Source organism: Patella vulgata, chromosome 1, assembly GCF_932274485.2.
Source record: "Patella vulgata chromosome 1, xgPatVulg1.2, whole genome shotgun sequence".
Lineage (NCBI taxonomy): Eukaryota > Metazoa > Mollusca > Gastropoda > Patellidae > Patella > Patella vulgata.
Window position 1 is genome coordinate 63,608,154 of NC_065879.2, and position 25,204 is coordinate 63,633,357.

The 25,204-nt window shown below is 33.6% G+C and overlaps 1 protein-coding gene across 4 annotated transcripts in view; it reads left to right on the top strand.

The window, feature by feature from the left end:
• The first annotated feature begins 821 nt into the window (after positions 1 to 821).
• LOC126828237 (DENN domain-containing protein 3) overlaps positions 822 to 25,204 on the top strand; it is a 33,116-nt gene continuing 8,733 nt past the window's right edge. The window contains exons 1-21 of one of the 4 annotated variants that reach the window (XM_050557936.2): positions 822 to 952; positions 2,796 to 2,968; positions 3,522 to 3,717; positions 4,974 to 5,132; positions 6,539 to 6,663; positions 7,805 to 7,947; positions 8,946 to 9,054; positions 9,495 to 9,692; positions 11,533 to 11,673; positions 12,422 to 12,615; positions 14,428 to 14,538; positions 15,012 to 15,108; positions 15,962 to 16,104; positions 16,820 to 16,967; positions 17,585 to 17,721; positions 18,663 to 18,823; positions 19,696 to 19,791; positions 21,520 to 21,700; positions 22,816 to 22,946; positions 23,335 to 23,500; positions 24,311 to 24,507. In XM_050557936.2, the coding sequence (XP_050413893.1) occupies positions 2,849 to 2,968; positions 3,522 to 3,717; positions 4,974 to 5,132; positions 6,539 to 6,663; positions 7,805 to 7,947; positions 8,946 to 9,054; positions 9,495 to 9,692; positions 11,533 to 11,673; positions 12,422 to 12,615; positions 14,428 to 14,538; positions 15,012 to 15,108; positions 15,962 to 16,104; positions 16,820 to 16,967; positions 17,585 to 17,721; positions 18,663 to 18,823; positions 19,696 to 19,791; positions 21,520 to 21,700; positions 22,816 to 22,946; positions 23,335 to 23,500; positions 24,311 to 24,507 (2,953 nt within the window). In that variant the 5' untranslated portion in view covers positions 822 to 952; positions 2,796 to 2,848. Of the gene's footprint in view, positions 953 to 2,795; positions 2,969 to 3,521; positions 3,718 to 4,973; positions 5,133 to 6,538; positions 6,664 to 7,804; positions 7,948 to 8,945; positions 9,055 to 9,494; positions 9,693 to 11,231; positions 11,487 to 11,532; positions 11,674 to 12,421; positions 12,616 to 14,427; positions 14,539 to 15,011; positions 15,109 to 15,961; positions 16,105 to 16,819; positions 16,968 to 17,584; positions 17,722 to 18,662; positions 18,824 to 19,695; positions 19,792 to 21,519; positions 21,701 to 22,815; positions 22,947 to 23,334; positions 23,501 to 24,310; positions 24,508 to 25,204 lie in introns of those variants that run through there. The other 3 variants (XM_050558004.2, XR_007683014.2, XM_050558083.2) reach the window with 3 other exon arrangements.

A 25,204-nucleotide genomic window follows, 5' to 3' on the forward strand; every position in this document is an offset into this window, starting at 1 on the left:
TATACATTACATATGATATATAGTTAAGAAGGCCCTGATTGTATTTCTATAACATCTGCATATACAATAAACGTCTGTTCAAATCATTTTGTGGTGTTCAAGAATTTTTATTTGTTTTGCTGCACGTCGTTGCAAGTTATAGGCCTAAGCAGTCTCGTCTACTACTGCTACTCTACAGCTCTATGAGTACGTATACTATATTAACTATAGACAGCTGTCTAGTCCTTCGGATGATACAAAAAATCGAGGTCCCGTGTATACATTGGAATGCACGTAAAAGATCCCAGGAATTCAATATAAGAGTAGGCAATAGTGCCGCTGCCCGGGCAAAATTTCCCTCATAGCACACTGTATGGCGTATGCCCGTCTTCATTAGAACAGTGTCAGTACAGTAGGACGTTAAACCCCATTTCATTTCATTTACTATATTAACTATAATTACCCAGTGGGTACAATAGCTTTTCAAAATACAAAGAGGTGAATTTCCCTACTTTACCTAAAAGCCATCTAATGTAAAAATATGTAACAGAAAACAAAATCAACGTGAAAATTGCACAATAACAGAATAGCTTTCTCAAAATATTTGATTTTGCCGCCATATTTATTATTTATAACTGCAATGACGCACTGCAAAAAACGATTTTCTACTGTTTAAATAAAATGTTTTCGTTTCAAAATTCAATTACAAAACACCTTCATTTGACATAAACTGCCAGCTTGTTTGGTTTTTGATTTCGTAGAGTTTTTATGAGATTTCTGAAAATAACTTAGTTCATAAATTAATTGTGCGACGCATCACACTAATCACGTGCTAATGTTATTGTGAAAGCAAAAGTAGTGGCTAACGTGAGGCGTGAAGCAGGTTCTCTAGGAGAGGGGAATAGATTAATGGACTTGATTATCCATCGAATCTGGTAATATTGATTTGGCCACAGAGAATTTGATACCTACGGTAAAGATTTAACGTAATCTAGATCAACATGATGACTAGATAACAAACCTTACCTCTAAACCCTCCGTCAGTCCGTGTTTCGAGATAAGAGATGATGCTATTACCTTCAATGTGCAGGTAGCACACGCGGGAGCGATTCGCACCCGGCATTTGTAAACAAAATTGACAATATTTTTAATCAAAACAACGATTGATTATTGTTATTTATAATATTTCTGGCACACCCAACTACAATTAAGCATATAATCCTACCTGAAACGGGTACAAATCCCCTCTTTTTAAATCAAAGCGACAGTAGATTGCTTTTTCCGACATTTTAAATTTACATCTGTAACACATAAAGGCGGGGCCTCGTGTGCAATAGCCAATCAAAGTACCCATCTGATCAGAGCTGCGCAGTAGTAATACGGCGTAATTATGAACGTCCGAATAAATTTTGATAAAAACAACGCTTGATTTATTTTATTGTCAATATTTGCTGATAAATGAATGTTGTTTCAGTAGATTGGACTGCGTATGTGTAATAAGTACTAATAGTATAAAATTAACTTATTTTTAAGATGGTACATACATTAATAAAGAACACATAAAGGCGGGGCCTCGTGTGCAATAGCCAATCAAAGTACCCATCTGATCAGAGCTGCGCAGTAGTAATACGGCGTAATTATGAACGTCCGAATAAATTTTGATAAAACAACGCTTGATTTACTTTATTGTCAATATTTGCTGATAAATGAATGTTGTTTCAGTAGATTGGACTGCGTATGTGTAATAAGTACTAATAGTATAAAATTAACTTATTTTTAAGATGGTACATACATTAATAAAGAAATTGAGTTTGCCACTTGGAACTAAAGGCATCCAATCATAGCTAAAAACAAGCACATCAGTATATCTCAGCGTTTTTAGTTACGTTCTCGTAGCTACATGATGACCCAAATGGCCTAGATACATCAGTACGTGTGATATGATTAATTGATTATGATATCATGATTCATAAAATGATATTGTCAATCATTGCAAACCGACCGTCCACTGTTCCCGCCACATAAACGCAATTTTGCATGTGCTCAAAAAATACAAACCAATCAATGTTCTTACTCGGGTGCTTGATGTTATTTTATGATGTGGCACCCTTGATTTGGAACCACCCCTTACACTATAGGCTAGACCTATTCACAGCTTCTAGATCTGCTACTGATCAGAACACTATTTTATTTCTGACAATATAGTCAAAGAGGGCATGTCATTTGGAATAAAAAGAGGAAAACAAATGGAAATCAGAGTCACCAAGCAACGTGAAAATGAAATGAAAAAAGTGGTTTAACGTTCTTCTTTTCTGGCTAATGAAGATGGGCATATGCAATGCTGTGTTCTATGACCAGCCTACTCTTATATCAAATTCCAACTGTCAAGGGCGGTTTAACTTGCAAGCAAATACAGGACTTTGTTTTTTTGACCATCCAAATGACTAGACAGCTGTCCTTATAAGAGGTTCTCTGTCCTGCATCACTGACAAGGGGGAACCAAGTTGGAAAATGTATGTCTGGAGACTATCATGTTAACTTTTGTTACAATTGTAACACATCCAGTGATAGGAATGAATAAATGACATGGGGTTTAACACCGGGTTGATGAAGATGTGAATACGCTGTACATTGTCCAGGGGCGAGATTTTGACCAAACAGCAATTACGTACACTCCAAACACAGGGCAACATATTCTTGGCCAAATCCAGACCCCAGGGTCAGTGAGCAGGCCTGTATTGATCCACTCCATTGATAGGAATGAGAATTACCCTTAGATTGCACACAATATATGCACTAGAATTTGTTTTTGTTAGCTTTTTAAGGATGTAAAAGTGCTAAAATACAAGAGAAGAAATAGCTGACAAAGATGGCATCAGCTAGTGCCATATTAAAGAATGGATCAGTATATAATGGTCTAGTTGATATAATGCTGGTGTTAGGTATTGATGAAAATACAGGATTAAGACCAGTCGATGAAATTGAAAAGGTTAGTGCCATATTTGTACATCCACATGATATACTGATGTCCCCCACCTTACCCATCAAAGATCAATTTGTAATTCAAGAATAGGCATAAACATTTTCAATAATTTTAGGTTTAATTTATCTTTCTGTGCCAGGATACAATATACACTACAGCCAGTATGCCATTAATGTCTTTAGATCAAGGTTTAAGAACAAACTATCTAAAGTCTATCGTGAATGTGCATCATGCAGTTCCTACAAATCTTGTTAAAGACATTTCTGTTAAAAAAAATATTATATCTGTTTGACTCAATCTATAAGTGCTTAATGGTTATGTTTTGTTAAGACAATAATAATAATAGTTAAAAGTCATATATTTCAAACAGAATTAATGTCTAAATAATCTGCAAACAAGATCTGATCTGAACTAAAGAACACCAACTTTGCTATCTGCAGTGTTTACAATACTTACACTAGAGTTTGATGTGTTAAATGTACCCTCTACGTTACATATGGTTCATGAATAGGTAAGAGAATGGTGTTATTTTTGATTTTCCTCATTGTCTTCTTTTCAGTTCACAACAAAAGAGATTTTTGATAATTTATATTATCAGGATTTTGAAGCACCCGTCCTGGCAGCCATTACTGGGAATAAAGCATATTATTTCCAGCCAACTCTCTGGGAGGATCCCCACTACCCTCCTGCACCAGACGATTTACATTCTGCAGATGTCAAACATTTCCAATACAGACCTCGATCATATAGTTTAGGTAAGAAATAAACAATAGAGATGTCAAACATTTGAAATACAGACCTCGAACTCAGAGTTTAGGTAAGAAATAAACAAGAGAGATGTCAAACATTTGAAATACAGACCTCAAACTCAGAGTTTAGGTAAGAAATAAACAATAAAGATGTCAAACATTTGAAATACAGACCTCAAACTCAGAGCTTAGGTAAGAAATTAACAATAAAGATGTCAAACATTTAAAATACAGACCTCAAACTCAGAGTTTAGGTAAGAAATAAACAAGAGAGATGTCAAACATTTAAAATACAGACCTCAAACTCTGAGTTTAGGTAAGAAATAAACAATAAAGATGTCAAACATTTGAAATACAGACCTTGAACACAGAGTTTAGGTTAGAAATAAACCGTAGAGATGTCAAACATTTGAAATACAAACCTCAAACACATAGTTTAAGTTAGAAATAAACCATAGACACGTCAAATATTTAAAATACAGACCTTGAACTCAGAGTTTAGGTAAGAAGTAAACCATAAAGATGTCATACATTTATAATACAGACCTCAATCCCCCACGACTAAACAAAACCAAATATGCTCCTCCTTAGAATACTATGACCTTAATGCAGCAGACATATTTTTGTTTTCAAAGCTGATAAAAAGATTACAAGATCAAAATGCATGTAAACTCCGGAAGCTTCATCTATGCCACAAATTCTTTGGATTTTCAAAAATCAGTTCTTCAAAGACATACATGTACTTTTGAAATATGGAATCCTTTTGATCATCAAACAACATACAAAGAAATGGTCAGCCAGACAAGTATTTAACAACAAAGCAGATGATAATTATGTTATGTAATCTAAGTATGCGATAGAGTGTCAGCTTGTATAATATAAGGCAGCAGTATAAATCCTGCCAGGATTCGAACCACAATCTTCAATATGGAAGACATACAGTACACTCTCTTTAGTCAACCATAAAGCTGCCCTAGCTACTGGCCGAATGCTAATTTTTACTGTCTCCATTCACTTACACAATCCTTATAGACAAACACAGATACATTAACTTGTTTTTAGTACCCTTCCATGTGTGTTAGAAAGTTTGAGTGTGGAATGGTGTGTAAGGATGAAATATTTTGGGATGGTTTGTGCACGATAGTGTACATCGAGTGTGAGAGGGTGGATATGGGCTTTTGTGTGAGGGTTTTTTTTGTCTTCTGTAATCATCATCATTTTTAAGGTGATAAAAAATGCATCTTCCTGGTTTTTTTTTCTAGGTTCGAAAATAAAGAAAAGATCTGGTGTATCGAGAACTGTATCAAGTCAACTAGGTCATCAACGTCGTCTGTCTAATAAACGAACTTTACCTTTACCAGCCCCAGATTTACCAGTCTCAGAGGAAATGTTAAATTCTATTACCACATTCTGTTTTCCAGGTAGGCTCTGATCTGTATGTGACATGTAAGTTATGGTCTGTATGTGATATGTAAGCTATGGTCTGTATGTGACATGTAAGCTATGGTCTGTATGTGACATGTATGCTATGGTCTGTATGTGAAATGTAGGATATGGTCTGTATGTGGCATGTAGGATATGATCTGTATGTGACATGTAGGTTATGGTATGTATGTGACATGTAGGTTATGGTCTGTTTGTGACATGTAGGTTATGGTATGTATGTGACATGTAGGCTCTGATCTGCATGTATCATGTAGGCATGGTCTGAATGTGACATGTAGGATATGGTCTGTATATGACATGTAGGTTATGGTCTGTATGTGGCATGTAGGTTATGGTCTGTATGTGGCATGTAGGCTCTGATCTGTATATGTCACATAGGCTATGATCTGTATATATCATGTAGGCATGGTCTGTATGTTACATGTAGGTTATGGTCTGTATGTGACATGTAGGTTATGGTATATATGTGACATGTAGGCTCTGATCTGTATGTATCATGTAGGCATGGTCTGAATGTGACATGTAGGATATGATCTGTATAAGACATGTAGGTTATGGTCTGTATGTGGCATGTAGTTTATGGTCTGTATGTGACATGTAGGTTATGGTATGTATGTGACATGTAGGCTCTGATCTGTATATGTCATGTAGGCTCTGATCTGTATGTATCATGTAGGCATGGTCTGTATGTGACATGTAGGATATGGTCTGTATGTGACATGTAAGTTATGGTCTGTATGTGATATGTAAGCTATGGTCTGTATGTGACATGTATGCTATGGTCTGTATGTGGCATGTATGCCATGGTCTGTATGTGACATGTAGGATATGGTCTGTATGTGACATGTAGGTTATGGTCTGTATGTGACATGTAGAGTATTGCCTGTATGTGGCATGTAGGTTATGGTCTGTATGTGATATGTAGCTTATGGTTTGTATGTGATAGGTAGACAATGGTCTATAAGTGATGACATGTAGCTATGGTCTGTATGAGATACATATTGGTAGACTATTGCCCATATTTGACGGTCTTCATTAGACAAACTTAAAAAAAAAGCTAGAAAATTTGGATTGTAAAATTTAAGATGGATTTTGCAGAATTACATTTCCACAGAGTTATCATACCATAAGTTTCAAACTTCAAACATGTTTTGTGGGCTTATCCATCAGTTTACATTTTGATTTCTAAAGCTTGTGAAGATGATGCAGGAGTTCTCAATGTACTTTTTGAAACGTTTTTATGCAGATTTGGTTTTAGAGCTAACATTGACCACCACGTTGTGTCTTTTGGATGCACATGTATACTATTTGGGAGATGTGACAAGCCCCTATCTCTGTTTGTTTCTACCTGTCCGCAATAATATTTCTTGTCTATTTGTAGATAATGCTAGAGCTTATCGTCAAAAACCTGAGAATGTCGTCCATTTTCTAGTGTTTACGGATATAACAGGAAAAAAGACATTTGCAACGTGTATCACATTCTATAAACCTATGATCATCTGGCAGGTAACTTTTTCATTTCTTAACTAGATTTGAACCTGACTCCATATACACACTAGGGACCGGGTATCATTCGGATTTGATGAAAAAAGGAAAGAAACTGAGCTTACCATCTGTAATCTAATACATATATTCAGTTAATAGATTGCCATGCAGAAAGTATTAAATACCATCAAGATTCATCAAATAACGCCCAGTTTGTGCTACCGTTTAGTTTAAGAAACACCATTTAGTTTTGACATCGGTCATCTAGTTTATGAGCATTTAGTTTAGTTTTGATATTGGTCATCCAGTTTATGACCATTTAGTTTCATAAACTAGACAACCGATGTCAAACTAAACGGTAGCACAAACTGGGCGGTTTTTGATGAATCTTGATGGTATTTAACACTTTCTGCATGGCAATCTATTAACTGAATATGTGTATTAGATTATAGATGGTAAGCTCAGTTTCTTTCCTTTTTTCATCAAATCTGAATGATACCCGGTCCCTAGTGACAGTTAAAGGCATACATACAATCCACATTCCAGTGTCCTGAACGCTAGATTACCATGATACCTCACTCACTCACAGACAACATATTTTATATATGCAATGCACAACCTATTAAATTTTCCCGCTCCAGCAAGTGACTTGTCCATCAGACACAGATTTTGGAGCAAGTATTTGGGAAGAACTCTTTTGTGTCTATGAAAAGACCTAGCCAGCGGATTCAACATTCCTGTGTGTTCCAAACTGTAAAAAATTCTTTGGAGAATGATCATCCAAGATGCATTCAGGAAAATGGAACATTTACTGCTTGTAAGACAACATTGAAAAAACACCTTTTACCAAATATCTATACTTTTTTAAAAGTGTTTAGAAATGACTTTTGGTTATAATAATGCACCTTAAAATGAAGACAATCAATAAGGCCACACCAGTTGGATTTTCTGTTCATCAGGAACACCTGTTCAAATTTTGCTTCTTATTTCTTTGGGATAAAGACAATTTAAAAACTAAAAGTTGCGTTGTTCAGAAGCTTTTAGTTCCAAATTTTTAAGTTTTGAAATTTTAAACTAAACATCTTCCATGTGATTTATTTATGAGGCCCCTGAAAAACTGAAAATTAAATTAGTTTGGATTATTATTAGTTTGCTTTTGTAGGATACAGAGTTTAACATTCATGTTGATTTGGATACATCAGGTAATCGAGGAGAGAAATCGGATCTGGTTTGTTATTTACCACAATGCTGTGTTCTTATATCAAAACATCCATATTATTATTCCTTGAAGGAATGTCTTTCATGGTGAGTTGATTTTTATTATTTAGGAGATAAAAAATGACTGTTTAGAATTTAGAGGACTGTTATTTTTCATTTGATACCGCTTAAATCATTGGAGGTCGAGATCGCATAGGAATGAAATTTAGAGGACCTTTATACTCATTAGACACCACTTTTCAACCAATCAGAATCCACAAAATTTAGAGAGTGATTTAATTACAACAATAATATCATACAGGATTGCATTCAAGGTTATTCCTTGTTGAATAATACCTAGGTGATACATATGTATTTTGTACATATAATGGGGAGGGTGTAGCTCAATAAACATAAGAAGCATTCTGGAGAAGGTGGTTGCTGGTTTGCATATTGAAAGTCCAAATCTAATTACAGTTTACATATCACTTTATGAACAATAAAAATCATACATTACAAGTACATGCTATGTTGAAGAGTTGATATAAAGGTCCTACATATAAATACCCATTAGCTCAGAGCTCATCTCTCATAAAATAAGTTATGTTTTTTTTCAACAAGAAAGTGATGACCTAAAGCCTGTTTGAAATGAAATCGTTAGTGTTGGTATTAGCAAGGCACATGCTTCTTACAGGTAGTTCAACATTATTCTTCAGACGTTTCACACTGCATCTTCTTCACCAATAATAATGTGTCCATTTATGTTACATCAAATCCACTAAGCATGCTGACAGTGAAAACACAACTGTATACGGTTCTTTAGCTCTATTTTTTGTCAATTCGTACGATTTTTAAGCAGGATTTGAAGATTGGCAAGAAATCACAGAACAAAGTTCAACTGGTGTGAATTCTGTCTTTTGATAGTTGCAACAGATAACGCTCTCTGTCAAAAAGTTGCAAGTTTCCACTTTGGTTTCACTAGCTGATTGAGATTGTCTGAATACAATTGTCTTTTTAGGAATACAGTGCTGTATTAGTTCACAAAGATAATTAGAAGCTTGTATACTGAATGTTGAGTCATTATTTTATTGTATTCTATGTTACAGTTTGGTTGACCATATAGAACGTGATGTAGAAGAAATGTATTCCTTTATAAAAGATTTTACTTATATCTTATGTTTAACACCTGTTCCACCATCAGGAAATGTTCAAATTGTAAGTATGATAGCATAATATACATCACACTAATCATAAAACACTCCAAAGGTAACTCCAATAGTGTAATATCAATCAATATTCTTCTATAAATTCTTGTAATTTTCAGCTTTTATGAATTGATTATCGGACATCATGCAGTGGAACAGGGACTGACTGGATAGCTGTGGGCCCTCATACCAACTGATTTCCTTGGTCCCCAATTTGAATGAAGAATATGTGACGTGACGAAATGATTCACCTTTTCTACACCTATAGATCATTTTTCTCCTAAGATTAAGGCCATGATATTTTTTTAGTGGATGTATAAGTCACATATTAAGCTTACCTTCTACAACTAAATTTTGTTTTCAATCTGATTCTAAGATTGATAATTAAATTATACTTTTAATATTTCCATATATTCCTCATAGTCTCTCAATTAGACATGTATTTTGTAGGAATTTATGCTTTTCAATCTACCTATTACTCTACCTCCATCAGAATGGCCTGATAAACCTGTGATAAACGTTCCACTTCATCTTGTGTTCCTGATTTTCTCTGTTGAGGACGTCTTGAAGATCATAACGGCCATGTTGACAGAAGAAAAACTAACTTTTGTTTCATCTAGCTATGCTTTATTAACAGTTGTCATGGAGGTAAGCAAACCAAAAAAACCCTAGAAGTCAGCCATTGGATAATGAAAATGCACATTGAATTTCTTTGTGTTATATTATGCATTACAAATTTTATCCTCTAAAATCTGCCATGTTTTGGCCTCATGGCTACAGGTTAAGACATTCTGAGAATCAGATTTACTTGAAGTCTCTAACATAATTCAACTGTAGAAAATTCTCAGATCATTTGTGTAAAATTCCACAGTCGTTTTACACAAATTTCTGCCACTATTTCATTATAAGGCCAATAAAACAGTTTATCTTTTAAATTTTAAAGGAGCTACATCACTAATATTTGGGACCTTAAAATTGACACAAATGGGTCGCAATGATTAAGATTTAATCTGAATGTATATAAACTCATTTACATTCAATCGTTTCCGTTTTGACTCTAATTTCAAATCAGGTATGTTCGGCGAAATACGTCAGACATCCCAATCGAATGGCAATCTCCAGTGTCTGGTTATTCCAGTCTATTGTGCATGCTCTCCAGATAAGAATATGCCGTCACCGTTTGACATGACTTGTGGAATATGTCTAGACTCGTTTTTCAAGTCCCTTGTTGCAAATGGCGCTGAAATGCATTATGGTACACGATTCGTGTAACAATGGTAAAATGTTTATTTTGTCTTAAATATTGGATATCGGAAGCCTGTCTTTTCCTGGTAAGATCACAACATCAATGTTGATTTAAATTGACAAATAATTCGTGTTTTCAGTGTGGTAGACTTTGGATAATATTGAGTTAGAGACTTATAGCTACTTTAAAGCACAACAATCCAGATCAGTAACATGTGTCACAAGTTATAAAATATGTACATTTTCTGTAAAGACTGTTGTTATTGCGTACAACCAAGTGTTAAAAAGACCTTTGTGGTGAATGGGCTGGCTTGTACAAAAAGATAAAATTATTATTATTGCTATATCTGTAAAGTATAAATGCCCATAACTTGTGGTGAATGGGCTGGCTTGTACAAAAAGATAAAATTATTATTATTGCTATATCTGTAAAGTATAAATGCCCATAACTTAAAGATACATTATGGGAGATTCGATAAAGAGCTGGCAGATCTCACTATAATAGTTAAAAAACTAAATAATGTAAAGGCAATTTGCTGAAAATTTCATTCAAATTTATCCACTATGAACCGAGAAAAAAGCAATTGAATTTCCGCCTAGCCTTGATCATCATTACTAATGTCAGTACGATAAACAGCATAGTCTTGATTATCCATTTAATCGTTAAATCGTGAAGGAAAGTTATGCAGCAAATCAACTCACCAGCCACTAAAGATCGCAGGCTAGCGATGCCATCTAGAGTTGATTATGGTCTTGATAGGTTAATTAATGTCTAATTAATAATTTAGATAACATTTCAGGCCTAAAGAAAGACCTGCAATAGACAGATTTAGCTCTTGCATAATGTATTTTTAATTACTTACATATTAGATCAGTATTCTTTCTGGTTAATTCAAGGCTACATATTATATGTCTAAAAATCTGTATTTCCCTTTATTCTAGAAAACTTTACCATTACAAAAAACAACCCAAAATTCTTACAGGAGAATTTAATGATAGTGGACATGAATGAATTTAGTACCAAACTGACTATAAAGTCTGGACATATTTAAATAGGGAGTCAGGTAACCCTGTTATCTATTGTGCATGCTTTAGATCATAAGGTCTGCCATTGATGCAAGTGTCAAAATTTTTCAGTGTCCTCTCACTGCTAAAAAAAGATATCCAGTTCACAAAAAATAATATATGTTAATCCCAAAATGACCCCTTCTCCTCTTACAATAATATTTGTTTTTCTTTTTAGAGTTTTTTGTATTTTATTTTACCGTTTAATTGGAGATATTCTTATGTGCCAATAATAACAGATTCTTCCCTAGATTTTCTGGAGGCTGTTGGTGCCTTTATGATGGGCTGCCATAGTAAACATCTATCGGTAGTAAAACAGGTAGGAGCCAATAGTAAACATCTTTCAGTAGTAAAAATATATCAGTAGTAAAACAGGTAGGATCCATAGTAAAAAACTGTAGTAGTAAAACAGGTAGGATCCATAAAAAACATTGGTAGTAGTAAAACATGTATTATCAATAGTAAACATCTATTATGTAGTAATAGGTATATATAGTAAACATCTGTAATAGTAAAACAGGTAGGAACTATAGAAAACACTTGTCAGTAGTAAACATATATATAGTAAACATCTGTAGTATTTAAACAGGTGGGAACTATAGAAAACAATATTAGTAAAACAGGTAAGAGTGGTAGTAAAATAGGTAGGAACTATAGAAATCACTTATCAGTAGTAAAACAGGTAGGAGCTATATAGTAAACATCTGTAGGTACCAGTAGGAGCAACAGATGCTGCAGATTGTTTATATTTTATTAACAGTCTAGTATTGATATAAAGATGCTAAAATCATTTTGAGTTTAGCATGCATCAGCTATGATGTTTTGCAGGTATAAATGTCATCAACTGTAAACAACAAACCAGCACATATGCAATAATAGTATCAAGAAAATCAAAGATGAAATGAAATACAAATATAATTTTAAAGTCAAAAACACAGCTGTCTTAAGCAATATTTCCCACATACCACACCTTGTCATGCAGAAACGTAGGAGGTGAAACCCCATTTCTTTTCAGTTCCTTTCTTTTCTCTCTAACATTTTTGATTTACATATTTTATTGTTTCCAGATCAATGATATAGTTGTTGTAAATATAGATGACGGTACAGTCAGCATTAACCAGTCTGACCACAATAGTGATTCTTATTTGACTTCTGACACAAATTGTTCAAGACTACCATCCATGCCCAAACATTCTGTTAATTTATTTAAACATCATTTTACTCGTAACAAATACCAAAGAGACCTGGCTGATGTATCAAGGTAGGAACACTTTAATTTACCATGTTGTCTTAAAGCTTGTTAAGAAGCTCAAGATAAATGTAATGGTGGGACAAATAAACCAATTTAAAAAATCAACAGCATTTCCGAGAAGGTTATTCTGAAAAGCTGCTTTATTTTGGCGGTCTGAACAGGTTGGTTTAAAAACGTAGGCTTGCTTTGGGTACGCACAGTAAGTTATCTTCATGGCAAAATGATGACATGTGCCCATGCATAATCAGCTGTACACTTTGACTGACGAAAAATAGTTAAACTTGTTTGTCTTGTAGTATGTATGATCTTACATCCTATATTATGTCTTTCATGTCAGTTCTTTATCTTTTACCAAAATGTTTGACATTTCTGAATTTAATTTATACACTCTTTGATCATTGACAATGCATCAAAACTACAGAAAAATTAATGTAGATAATGGTCTACATGATTTCAAAACACTGATCTGTAGGTTGATGTTTCAAGACAAGATTCCTCTTTTTAAATTTTTTTTTAAGTCAAATTATTTCATTTTTAGGAGTAGGGTTGCCTAACTAACCTTAGTGTTTGTTTAAAATTTTTGTAAAAAAAACATTTGCTTAATCTTTTAAAGATGGGTTCCCAGAAAAGTATTTATCGGGTGGTTATTTCCAATAAAAGTATGGCAATTTTGGTATATATGGAAAGTAGAGACATCCATGCCATGGACTCAAGGTATAATTCAGAAATTAAATGAATAAAAGCCCTCAGTTGAAGTGCTTGTAAGATTTAAAGATGGGTTCCCAGAAAAGTATTTATCAGGTGGTTATTTCCAATAAAAGTATGGCAATTTTGGTATATATGGAAAGTAGAGATATCCAATCTTACTTGAAAAATACTGGATTCCTCGAAAAACACTCATGGAGCGTATACAGGACAAAAATGTAAGGGTTCCCCTAATCAACAGCCCGACGACAAGGAACTTTTCCATGCGTGATGTCAAAGGTCACAAGCGAACATTGAGCGCTTGATGTACAAATTGATAAACTTTATGAAGAGTTAGACGTACAATACTTTCTGAGATAAAAATGACGGAAAAAGACGTGGGTAGTGGATAATCCGAGAAATTAATTAGGATTCGATATTTGTAATAAATAGTAAGCGATTAAAGACAACATCGTCTTATGTATGCAATGAATTCTCCTATGACCAGGGTTCCCGCGGTCCTTGAAAATCCTTGAATATCCTTAAATTTAAAATTCCATTTTCAAGGTCTTGAATATCTTTGAATTTCGTGGAAATAGGAAAATATCCTTGAATTTCAGTTGAGATCCTTAATTTTGTTTCAAATGTCTTCAATTCCTTTTAAATATGAGATTATACCGATAGTTGGTAATGTTTTGGTTATTTTTAAGATGAAAAATTGTAACTTTAGGCTAAAAAATGTCCTTGAAAATCCTTGAATTTGACGTATATTTATCCTTGAATATCCTTGAAAAAATGTTTGACGAAGCCGCGGGAACCCTGTATGACTCCCAAGACGTGACGTAAACATGACCTGGTTTGATCGAATTTTAATAGCAGGGCATTCCTTCGCAATTACAATGTTTGAGAAGGATTTGAAGCAAAATTATGACAAATTTATTAGTTTGAATATGTTTTTGGTCAATATATACCATTAAATCACCCAGTTTGTACGCAGGAACCCATCTTTAACAAAAAACATTTACTTATGCCCCATCACTGATGGAAATGACACATCAGATGAACCCACTTATTTTGACACAATTCAACTAAGTTTTACCTGTTATTTTACAAAAAAAAAATGTTTGTTTATTTTAGGCCGTTTCCATTAAAGTTTGAAGAAGAGAAGAACCATAATATGAAACAGATACAGATATTTAATGGAGAAATTAGTTTTGCATGTTTGGAATTGATGGTCAATTTATTTAGGTATGTCTATTAATAATAAATGTTTCCTCAGTAATAATTACCTCATTATCCTTTTCACCAGTAAATTAAATCCTGGTTTGTACTTATCAGTGGTAAGGAGTAGTTGACAAGTAATGTGTTGCCTAGTTATTCAGATGGGACAATAGGCCAATGTCCACCCATGTACATGTTGGAGTACATATAAAAGAATCCATGACTGGTGGAATTCAATTGAGAGTTGGCAAAATTGTCACTATCCTGGCAAAATTCTCCTCCCAAGCATTACATAGGTATCCATAGCAATAGAACTTACCATTATGTTAGTCTCAAATTCACTGAAGTAATATTTGACAAGACTTTAGAATAGAACAGAATGCAAATAATGGCATTTATTTTCTCTTCACAATTTACTTTCATATTGTTGGGTATGTGTCTTGTTGACTGACAACCTTTATCATTTAAATCTGTTATTTGTTACCCTTAAAACATTACAGGGGAGTGATTGGAGAACTGAAAATAGATGTTAGACATTTTAATAAGGTTGGCTTCCTAGAAACAGTTTCTGAAGAAAGTCGACCATTTTATGAAAAGGTAAACTTTTGTTCACAATTATCGGTATAATAATGTAAATAATTTCGAAGTTGCTGCAAGCATTGAATCTTAGGCATGTTGGATTTATCTTTTGAGCAGTTATTGCCATAATTTGTTGTATCAATAATTTGAGTAGGATTTAAAACTTGGAATAAGACACATGGAATAATTTAAAGGGACAATAAGTTTATGCAAGTCTGAATAACTTGCCGTTATCTATGAACCTTTAGTCCTACTAATCACTAAATATGCTCTCTCTATATAAAACACCCAACTAATTTCAAAGACTTATATTGAGAAAATGTGTGAGATTTTCGGATACAGTAAGCTGTACATAGCCATATTATGTTTTACACTATGCAAAGATTGGACATGATTTGAGTTATGTGGATTTGATAACAATATTACTACTTTAAGGGATTAACTATGTCTAGTTTTTTTGTACAACTCAGACAGAAACATTGTGCAGACAATATTCTCTTTGTTACACTAACCAAAAAAGTAAATAAAGTGTCATGCTAAACTCTACCCAATATTCCCAAAGCAATGGTTATGAGTGTATTGGATAAGTTGGATTAGTTATCATTGCTAGGTTGACTTAGAGGTAGGTTAAACATGAAGCTTGGAACTGTGTTTGTTATTGTTACAACTTGATACAGCTCACAATTTCTCTATTATTGCAACTTGAATAGAAATTGGGGGTCATGGTAGTCGAGCGATCTGACCAATGAATTCTCAATTAGAATGCTTTGGGTTTGAAATCCAAACATGAAACAAGGATGGATGACAATGTTTAATAAGTTTGATTTATGTTGCTTACATTGAATGAAATGAATATTTATAATGTTTATAGATCTTACCTACATCTATATTTCGAGCGTTTTTAGAAGATCGTCTGAATGAGAAACAAGATTATTGGTCAGAATTAGAATTAAAATCACGACCTGTAGCCAAACGTATGAGTTTAACTGGTGATAGATTTCAACTCACTACAAAGTATGTAGCAGCTTTTTAAAAAAATACCTGTCTTGTTTGGAGATTTATTTACTGAAAAAATGTGAAGTTGTCACAAGAACACCCCCCTCCCCATATGTTAGCTTGTGGTTTATTACATACTGGGTTCCAATGGTAACAACTAGCAGTTGGTTTCACTTCTGCTTCCTATTGTTGGACAATATTATCAAAATCTTCAATATATTGCCATTATTGCAATATCTACAAACAAAGTGAATTGAAAAGAGATGATTAACCTCTTAAACTGTGTTTGTCATTTACCGTTAAATGACAGATTTATTTTCTTCATCTTTCAGATCCCATTAATTTTATACCCTAAAATTTACATTACATGAACTTTAACCCTGTGGTGGAAAAAGTTACAAGTAGGGGCTATTTAGATTTTTGCAATGGCAGCACATTAGAGATACCCTATCAATTGAAACTGTAGGCTGTAGCGCTGCTATCGGGATAAAACTTCCCTCATAGCAAACTGCATGGTGTATGCCTAGTCTTAGCTTTCTTGGTACAGGAATGTAAGACGTTCAAACATATTTCATTTGTTATTTGCAAACTTTAACCTGGTAAAATTCATCATGATCTTTAACCTGGATCTATATTTGTCATGAACTTTAAACTTGTTAATTATTCGTCATGAACTTTAAACTTGTTAATTATTCGTCATGAACTTTTAACCAAGTTTGACTTGTTATTTCAGATCTCGTAAGCCGTTAAATAGACATGTGTCAGTGTCATGTTTTTCTGTATTCAACAGACAAGAATTTGAGACGTTTTATTTACCGAGTCTCACTACTGTTAACATGTATGTCCGTAAATGCATCGAGAGTATTTCATGTAGAATTGAGGTATGTAGCACAAGGGAAGTAAGTATGAAAATAGAAGTAGGTTTGTTTACCTGCAACAATATATAATATTAAATGCAGGCATAAATTCAAAAAGTATTGTGTTTTTACGTGCCAGCATTATGTAAATTGTCATTACAGCCTTATTATTTTTTGTGGTTATCAAAAAAAGTTGAAATGGTCCTCCCATTTCCTTCTCACAGCTAAATGCCATATTTTAGTCTTTAAGTGACTCGGTTTGAATTGAGTGGATGTCAATCTCCATTTCCCTCCCTCTTTGACAGCATTTGAATTTTTGAAGATTGAAATGAATTGATTGTCAAAGGATTTGGACAGTACATTATATAGAGATTATCGGATTGGTCAATTCATCAATAAGTTTCCATGATCTGAACATTGGCTTTAAAGAAAGTATATTGGATATTAATGGAGTAGAACATACTAAAGAGAGAGAAATGGGATAATTGTGGGACTAACACATGGTACAAACAAGCTTTGGATCAACATCATGCCACAGGTTTTATTTAATTATATATTGAATGGTGACATGACATATTGTGAGAAAATAGCAACAAAAAATCAATCCATTTGATGAGGATTACTGTGATTTCTATTTATAGAGTAGTCGTGATTATACAGCCAGATGTTCTTATCGTTATTTACGAGCTATGTTTCGTGCCGCAGCAGGCAATTACGTACAGGCACTGGAGGATCTTTTCAACCTTCCGACTGGATTCACTAGTCTACAACCCAAAGAGTAGGTATTTTATTTAGTGAGTTATAGGTACTGTTTCTGTTTGTTATTGAGTATAGATGTATCTGGTGTACTATGTGACTGTTGGTATATCAGCACATGTCATCATGTTGCTATATATTTGGTGACATGTAGGGTTTTCGAAAGTCATGACAATTCTTATACCAGGATCCAGGATTGGCTGAAAGTTTGTATCATCATTGTCTTCGGTGTTGTCAATTGGATGAAGTATGTCACTGTCTGTAGATAGAGCTGTGTACTATGAAACTAGGGGGGAATTGATGCATGAATGAAACATTGATGCCCTTACTGCCAGCCATAGTACAACTGTAGTATGAATCACCCCTCTTTAGATAGGAGCTAGGGTACGTGGCAACGCTGGACAGACTGCAGCTGCATGCCTTACCCCAATGGTCCATAACAGTAACATTGAACACTTATCTCAAAAGGCACAGATGTGCATTTAATCAATGTAATGGAGGCGGTAAAACTTTTCTTAATCGCTCCCCTATCTGCAGCCTACGCTAGATAATCCTGTCATACAACTGGCGCTTCTGTAAACACTTGTCTGCGATATCAACCTCTGTGGAATCAGACTTTCAGCCCCACGAATGATGCGTGAGTAGTGCACAAAGAAATCTATTAACATATATATAGGTCATGCTGTCCTGTATTACTGTGTTGGTATACCTTCTGTACATGTAGCTTGTTATACACTGTGGAATCTTAAGTTCAGATATTATGCTTCTTGCAGACTCGATCTTAGTAGCAGTGTATGTATTTTATGTACGAGGTTGCAGTTTTCTACGGATACAGCATTGAAAAATTATAGTATTGAAGATGGATAAATGGTTGTTAGTGAATTAAAGAAGATGATAGCATTACAATGGACCATGTATAATATATTACCTTTATTACTTTTGTAATGTTTGTATTTTATTCAGTTTAATTCGTGGTATGATAGATGTACTAGGAGAGAAAGATAAAGAAGAGTTATATAAACAGAAAGGTTATAAACAACAGTTAGAGAGATTACTCAACGAAGATGAAACAGTCAAACGTCTACCTATAAAACTAGATAAAGAATGTCCTGATCACGACTTGTGTGAGTAACCTATTTATAGAATGTCCCGATCAGGACCAATAGATACAATTTCCTGATCACTTGTGTAAGTACCCTATTTATAGAATGTCCTGATCACCATCTATGGAGAGAATATCCCGATCATAACCTATATATAGAATGTCCTGATCACAGCTTGGACTATATATAGAATGTCTTGATCATGACTTATGTAAGTAATCTAGATATATTGAATGTTCTGATTGTAACTTGTGTAAATAAACCTTATGTAGATATGACTTGTGTCAGTGATCTATGTATATAGAATGTCCTAATCTGGTCTTGTATAAATGTCTTGATTATAACTGGTGTAAATAATCAAGATCTAGAATATCCTGATCATGACTGTTGTAAGTAAGCTACAAAGTAGGATGGGTGTCAACATGAGTAAGGGTATGCATATCTGTTCCAGAACACTTGCTACCATCTGCTGTTGACCTCATTTGATCTGACCCCGTATGTTGTCCAGGGACAGGTTCATGTAGCTTCTCGTTTTGAATCCATTTTGACAATCAGCTTAGATATATTTCCCCTTATGTCATTTTAACCATGCAAGTGTCGGTTCTGTGTACTATTGGAATGATAGAGATTTTCCTGGCTGGAGGTCTTTAAGTAATCTAGATATAGACTGACCTGGCCACAGTAATTTCCAACCAGCACTCTTATAGGTAATCTAGACATAGAACCGATCATGACACTTCTAAGTTATCTGGATATAGAATGTTTCTCACCATATATCTCTTCCCAGTAATCTAGATATAAAATTTCTTGACCATAGCTGTCGCTGACAGGGTTGTTCAGCTGGCCCAAGATCAGATCAGCACAGTGATTTATATTTGTGATTGTTATTTCAGATTTAGATGAGTTTTTAGATATCGTATCTTTACATGATATGTCCACAGATTATGATATATCTACTACACTGTTTGACGCTCTCAAGACTATCAACTGTAAGTAAGACTTTTAGCCTCTTTTTGGGACTGTCATTTCAGTAATATTTGCCCAAAATGACGAATGACAGTAAACTTGATAAGTCGAAAAAATTCATCTGTCATTAAAATTGAATGGCACAAATTTAGTTATTTATGGAATTTAATGGTTCAGTTGTAAGAGTGACTTGATAATCACAACAAGCATTACCACTATGACTCATAAAATATACAGATATGGTTTTCCTGGCTCTTATACGTACATCTAAACACTGGAATTCCTTAAATGAGTTATGTAACTTTGTTAACCAAAATGACCAAAACCAATTTGCCGTTATGTGTGACTGTGTCACAATTTCCACCCAATTTTATTATTACATTAGCTATGTAGAAATAGGCTCAGTAAGCTGTTGACCATTGGGACCAGTAACATAGAATTAAGCAAATCAAGCGATAATTTTTTTACAGACCCAATATTTACATACCTTAGGATACCTTAGGATCATCTATGGACGCAGGCATTTCCACCTCTATATCAACCTCTTCTTGTTCATTATTTTCTTGTCCCTGTGCGCATTTTCCTGTTAGTTTTATATCTTCATTATAGTCATACTTCACCTCCTGGTTTGCCCAAAACTTATCTAGTCTCCTCTCAAATTGTTTCACAGTCTTTGCTGCTATGACTTCTTGTGGTAAGTGATTCCAAATCTCAATTACTCTATTAGTGAAGCTAAATTTTCTTAGGTTTGTTTTACATGCCCTTTTATCTAATTTTAAGTTGTGCCCTCTTGTATTTGTGGATCTTGTGTTCAATACAAGCAAATCATCTACTACTTCCTGGTCATATATTCCTGTCATTATTTTATATACTTCTATCATATCCCCCCTTCTTCTTCTGTATTTTAATGTTGGCATTTTCAATTTCCTCAGTCTTTCATGATATTCTAGCTTCTTGAGGGACGGTATATTAGTTTTGTTGCCCTCTTTGTACGTTTTCAATTGAATCTATATCTTTTTTTCTGTGTGGTGACCAAACTAATTCTGCATATTCTAGGTTTGGGCGTACTAAAGCTTGGAATAAATATTTGAAACTGGTCTCTTCTAGGTGCGTAAATGTTCTCCTGATCAGACCCATTATACTGTTGGCTTTGTTTACTTGCTGCTGTATATGTTTACGCGAAGTTTAATGCCCTGTCAACTAGCACCCCCATATCCTTTTCTCCATCTGAATACTCTAGTATTACCTTATCACCTGCTTGATTGTAGAGATTGTATTCTTGTGTCATTTGTTCCTCTTTGAGTTTCTTGTTGGTGACTCTAACCACTTTGCATTTGTTTGGGTGGAATCTTAGTAGCCATTTGTTTGACCATTGTTGGAGTTTGTCTAGGTCATTTTGCTCTATAGCTTAACATTGAAAAAAGTGATGCACGACATGAATTTGTGTTGCATGGCGATTTTTTCAAGGGTGGCGTGGTGGTGGCCAAAAAAGAACACCATAGTATTCTGGTAATTCTTCACATCCAGGTGATTTGCATGCTTAAAACCATCTTGATCAACAGATACTATTTTTAGGATTTTTTAATATTCATTGTATTTTTATTGTATATTTATATTTAGTTATTGTATATTTATATTTAGTTATTGTATATTTATATTTAGTTATTGTATATTTAGTTATTGTATATTTAGTTATTGTATATTTGATTTTTGTATGTTTATTGTTTTTTATTGTATATTTTGTATTATAGATGTAGATCAGTATACTTATGAAGTATTTGATTTATGTTATATGGAGAATCAGAAGAATTGTTTAACATGTCTAGCAAGTTTAACAGATGATGTTCTTGGTACAGACGAGAATATTCTTCAAATTTCACCACTTATTAAAACTGATTATGGTACAGGACGTGTAGGTCTCACTGATAAAAGGTTAGTTCCATCCCATATGGGGGAACTGTACATCTCAATAACAACCACGCATGTCTATACACATATTTACCTATAGCCATAACAAGGTATGAAAGCACATTAATGACATAATGATTTGACAGGCACCACAATGATGATCGAAACAAATCTTATTATTAAAGATACATTATGGGAGATTCGATAACGAGTCGTCTGTTCTTACTATAATAGTTAAAAACTAGATAATGTGAAGGCAATTTGCTGAAAATTTCATTCAAATTGATCCACTATGAACCGAGAACAAAGCGATTGAATTTCCGCCTAGCCTTAATCATCATTACTAAAGTCAGTACGATAAACAGCATAGTCTCGATTATCCATTTAATCATTAAATCGTGAAGGAAAGTTATGCAGCAAATCAGCTCACAATCCACTAAAGATGCCATCTAGAGTTGATTATGGTCTGGATAGGTTAATTAATGTCTAATTAATTATTTAGATAACATGCCAGGCCTAAAGAAAGACCTCCCCTTCACAGATTTAGCTCTTGCATAATGTATGTTTAAGTTTTGTTCTTGTTTTAACAATGTAGAGATTCTTGTCCCATTCTCTAAAATATGACTTTAAAATTTGATAGAAAAGTACTGGAACAAAATTTTATTTTTGGACACATTTTGATTGATGGGTCTTGGCCTTTAGGATTTCTTTTATAATAAAGTTATTCTATACATATTTTTTTAAAGAACTAATTAACTAGTGGTTTAAAAATTTAAAATTTATGCAATCAGACTCATTGGCATTCATGATATTTAATTAACTTTTCTAACTAACTCAATTGGCATTTATAAGCGTACAATTAGCACTATTAAACAACTCATTGTTAATTCCATTACCACTCCTAGGCACATATAAATCAATTAGCAATTAGAATGTGACTATAAGTCACATAGTATTTATAAATCAATTTTATTTGTAACTGAATCAGCATCTATAATCAAATTAGTATTTGGTACTTGATTAGTGTATATAACTCAACTAGCATTTATAACTGACTTAACATTTATAATTCAGATTAATAATTTAATATTAGTAACTCGTTATTTACATCTCAGTATTGGCATTTATTAATAAACCAGGTTGTTCTTCCTGAAAGATGGATCTAATGCATTTAAAGAATTGATCCGACTACATCGTATAGCCAGACTAGAAAAAACACAACTTCATTCCTTCCTTAAAGCTGTTGATGCTCTTACCATACAAAATGAAGGTAAGATTAATAATATAAAATCAAATGTAGATTCTAGCGTGTGGGCAAATACTAAGTCCAACTAATGAACCATTTAATTTTCGATAACTCAAATAGCTAAAATATGTAGATGACTGCAAGTTCATGTTTTGTATAATAAATGTTAGCAATCCACTAGAAGAAAGTTAAATTTAATTATTTCTGATAATTACTTCATCTGTTGTTACTCTTGATCAGTTTTTAGCGACTTGTAAATTCTCTGATTACCTACCAAAAAACAAATATGTGACACCCTTTGTGAACAATTTGGATGGCTTAGCTGCTGTGGGCATATATTTTGTTGCATGGCAACCTATGTTTTGAGAAGTTATTCCATATTTGTTGGACGTTATTCCATTTCTTTTTCCAGATGGCAGCATAAAGTTTTCTATTTGGTTAAAAGCAGATCGTAATTGCTGGTTTCTGCTCATACAGGAAATGATGTGTGGTAGACGTGTTGCCATAGCAACTAAAGATCATTCTGTTACACATCAGGCTGCACAAAACGTTCTTCTGATTGATGCCGTTGTAAAAAGGTAGATCATACTATTACAAACAAAAATCCATTATCCACAGGTTATGGTTGTCACCAATTCAAATCTGAACTCAAAATATTCTTACCCAATTTGTTTAATACATTTTAGATAATTTTTACTGCGATTTTGGTTCAAATTATTGTGGGTTAAATGACCAGACTGTTAATTATAATTGTACTAATAGCATTTTTGAAAAGAGCTCATAATATTTTGATTTATTGTCCTATTTTAAAAATGTCCTTCTATCATATTTTATTTGATTGTCCTTCTATAATATTTTAACATATTCTCCTTATATTTATTGTCCTTCTATCTTATTTTAACATATTCACCTTCTATAATTATTTAATTTATTGTCCTTCTATCATATTTTAATTGATTGTCCTTCTATAATATTTTAACATATTCTCCTTATATTTATTGTCCTTCTATCTTATTTTAACATATTCACCTTCTATAATTATTTAATTTATTGTCCTTCTATCATATTTTAATTGATTGTCCTTCTATAATATTTTAACATATTCTCCTTATATTTATTGTCCTTCTATCTTATTTTAACATATTCACCTTCTATAATTATTTAATTTATTGTCCTTCTATCATATTTTATTTGATTGTCCTTCTATAATATTTTAACATATTCTCCTTATATTTATTGTCCTTCTATCTTATTTTAACATATTCACCTTCTATAATTATTTAATTTATTGTCCTTCTATCATATTTTAATTGATTGTACTTCTATAATATTTTAACATATTCTCCTTCTATAATATTTGAATTTATTGTCCTTCTATCATGTTACAGTGGATTATTTGAGCAGACGGCTCATTATAATCGTATCAATGATTCGGCTGAGTCACTGTGTTTCTATTCGCGGTATGTAGCTGAAGAACGCCATATTTTACCTAGCAACACTTTATCAGCTCTACAAAAACGAGTTGATCCTTGTCAGGGAGAGAGACAAAGAACAACAGTGGAAGCATTGCTCTACACTCCAGGATGTAAGTGGTAAAAAAAACAGCTACAATTATTGTACACTCACAATTATATGATCCATTCCCATGTCTAGGCTATTAAAGTAGCGATTCCATGAATCAGCCATTATATAACCAACCCGTTGTATATACTTGAGGGTGAGGTCAAGGGGTCTAAGACCTACGCTTTAAATCGTGGGGTCTTTCATTGAGTTAAGGTTGTAAGTGACAAGGAGACCCCCCTCTCTCTCTCTCTCTCTCTCTCTCGCTCTCTCTCTGATGTGTCTGTGACAGTGAGAGAAGCTGGTTAATATTGTATATACCCTCAATATTGAGAGCAGCTTATAACTTACATCTTCCACACTGAAAATAGCTGTTTCAAATTCTAGCACACCTAATTATTGAGTATAGGGGATAGAGGAGGGCTATTTCACCCATTAAACATCTTTTGTATTGAACAGTCTGAAACCGTCAATCATATCAAAATGCTTTTATGTATATCTTTGTGTATAATTGATGAATATAACACTGAAAGTGGCGTGGGGTTACATAAGATATAGAGGGAGGAATAAACCGATAAAAAGAAATACTTGATGCAGATCCAGAAGTTTTGGTTAGAGAGTTAATTTATTTTAAAGTAGCTAAGTCCGTAACTCAATATCATCCAAAATCTTCGACATTGAATACACAAATTTTTTAGCAATTTAAATCAGCTTTGGTGCTG